Genomic DNA, 970 nt, shown 5'->3' with positions numbered 1-970 from the left:
GGCCCTGGCTGGTTTGGCTCAGTGGATAGAGCAGTGGGCCTGCGGAAGGATCCTGGATTTGATTCCCGGTCAAGGGCACATGCCCGGGTTGCAGGCTCGGTCCTCAATGGGGAGGCAGCCGATCAGTGATTGTTATCACTGATGTTTCTCTCCCTTTCCCTTTCTCTTTGAAATGAACAAAAACGTATTTTTAAAAAAAGAGACAGAGAAACATTGCCTCCCTTATGCACCCTGACAGCACCCGACCAGGAATAGGGAATGAACCCAAAGCCTTTCAGTGTAGCAGTTAGTATCTATTTTTTTAAAAAAAAATATTTTATTGATTTTTTACAGAGAGGAAGGGAGAGGGATAGAGAGTTAGAAACATCGATGAGAGAAACATCGATCAGCTGCCCCCTGCACACCTCCCACTGGGGATGTGCCCGAAACCAAGGTACATGCCCTTGACCCGAATCGAACCTGGGACCTTTCAGTCCGCAGGCCGACGCTCTATCCACTGAGCCAAACGGGTCAGGGCAAGTATCTATTTTTCATAGTCATGGCCATTGTCTTGGGTCACCTGGGGTACTTTGAACCCTGGTGAGCAGTTAGAGGTTTCTTATCAAAGGAAGTTTTTTTGTTGTCATTAGAAGAAGCAAAATTAAATGGACTTTCGGTATTCCAGAATGTTCCTTAATCAAAACACGTTCACCTAAAAATTGAAGGCCATAAAATCTTGCTTCCTCCCCCTACCTACATATAAGTCATTGGATGCCTTTCAGAGATGATTAATGGGACAATGGGAGGACATTTATTCATATTGTGTTACTAATGACATTTGTAAATTTGTATATATAACATGCACCTAATGACATTTTCTTTTCTCCCCTTCAGATGCTGTATCCCTCAAGGATTTAAACACTGAAAATAAATAAAATGGATTTGTTTTCTTGTGTTTTGGTCAAATGGCTTAAAAATCACTTTGCCCTAA

The 970-nt window shown here is 42.6% G+C and overlaps 1 protein-coding gene across 1 annotated transcript in view; it reads left to right on the top strand.

Annotated features, from left to right (window-relative positions):
- The window catches only part of RPL35A (ribosomal protein L35a), a 4560-nt gene extending 3590 nt beyond the window's left edge, over window positions 1–970 (top strand). Inside the window, exon 5 of the mRNA XM_005873133.2 lies at window positions 874–970. Coding sequence (XP_005873195.1) covers window positions 874–897 — 24 coding nt within the window. The 3' untranslated portion in view covers window positions 898–970. The remainder of the gene's footprint in view (window positions 1–873) is intronic.

This window comes from Myotis brandtii, unplaced genomic scaffold (genome assembly GCF_000412655.1).
Source record: "Myotis brandtii unplaced genomic scaffold, ASM41265v1 scaffold4, whole genome shotgun sequence".
Lineage (NCBI taxonomy): Eukaryota > Metazoa > Chordata > Mammalia > Chiroptera > Vespertilionidae > Myotis > Myotis brandtii.
This window is presented reverse-complemented; position numbering and strand designations above follow the sequence as displayed.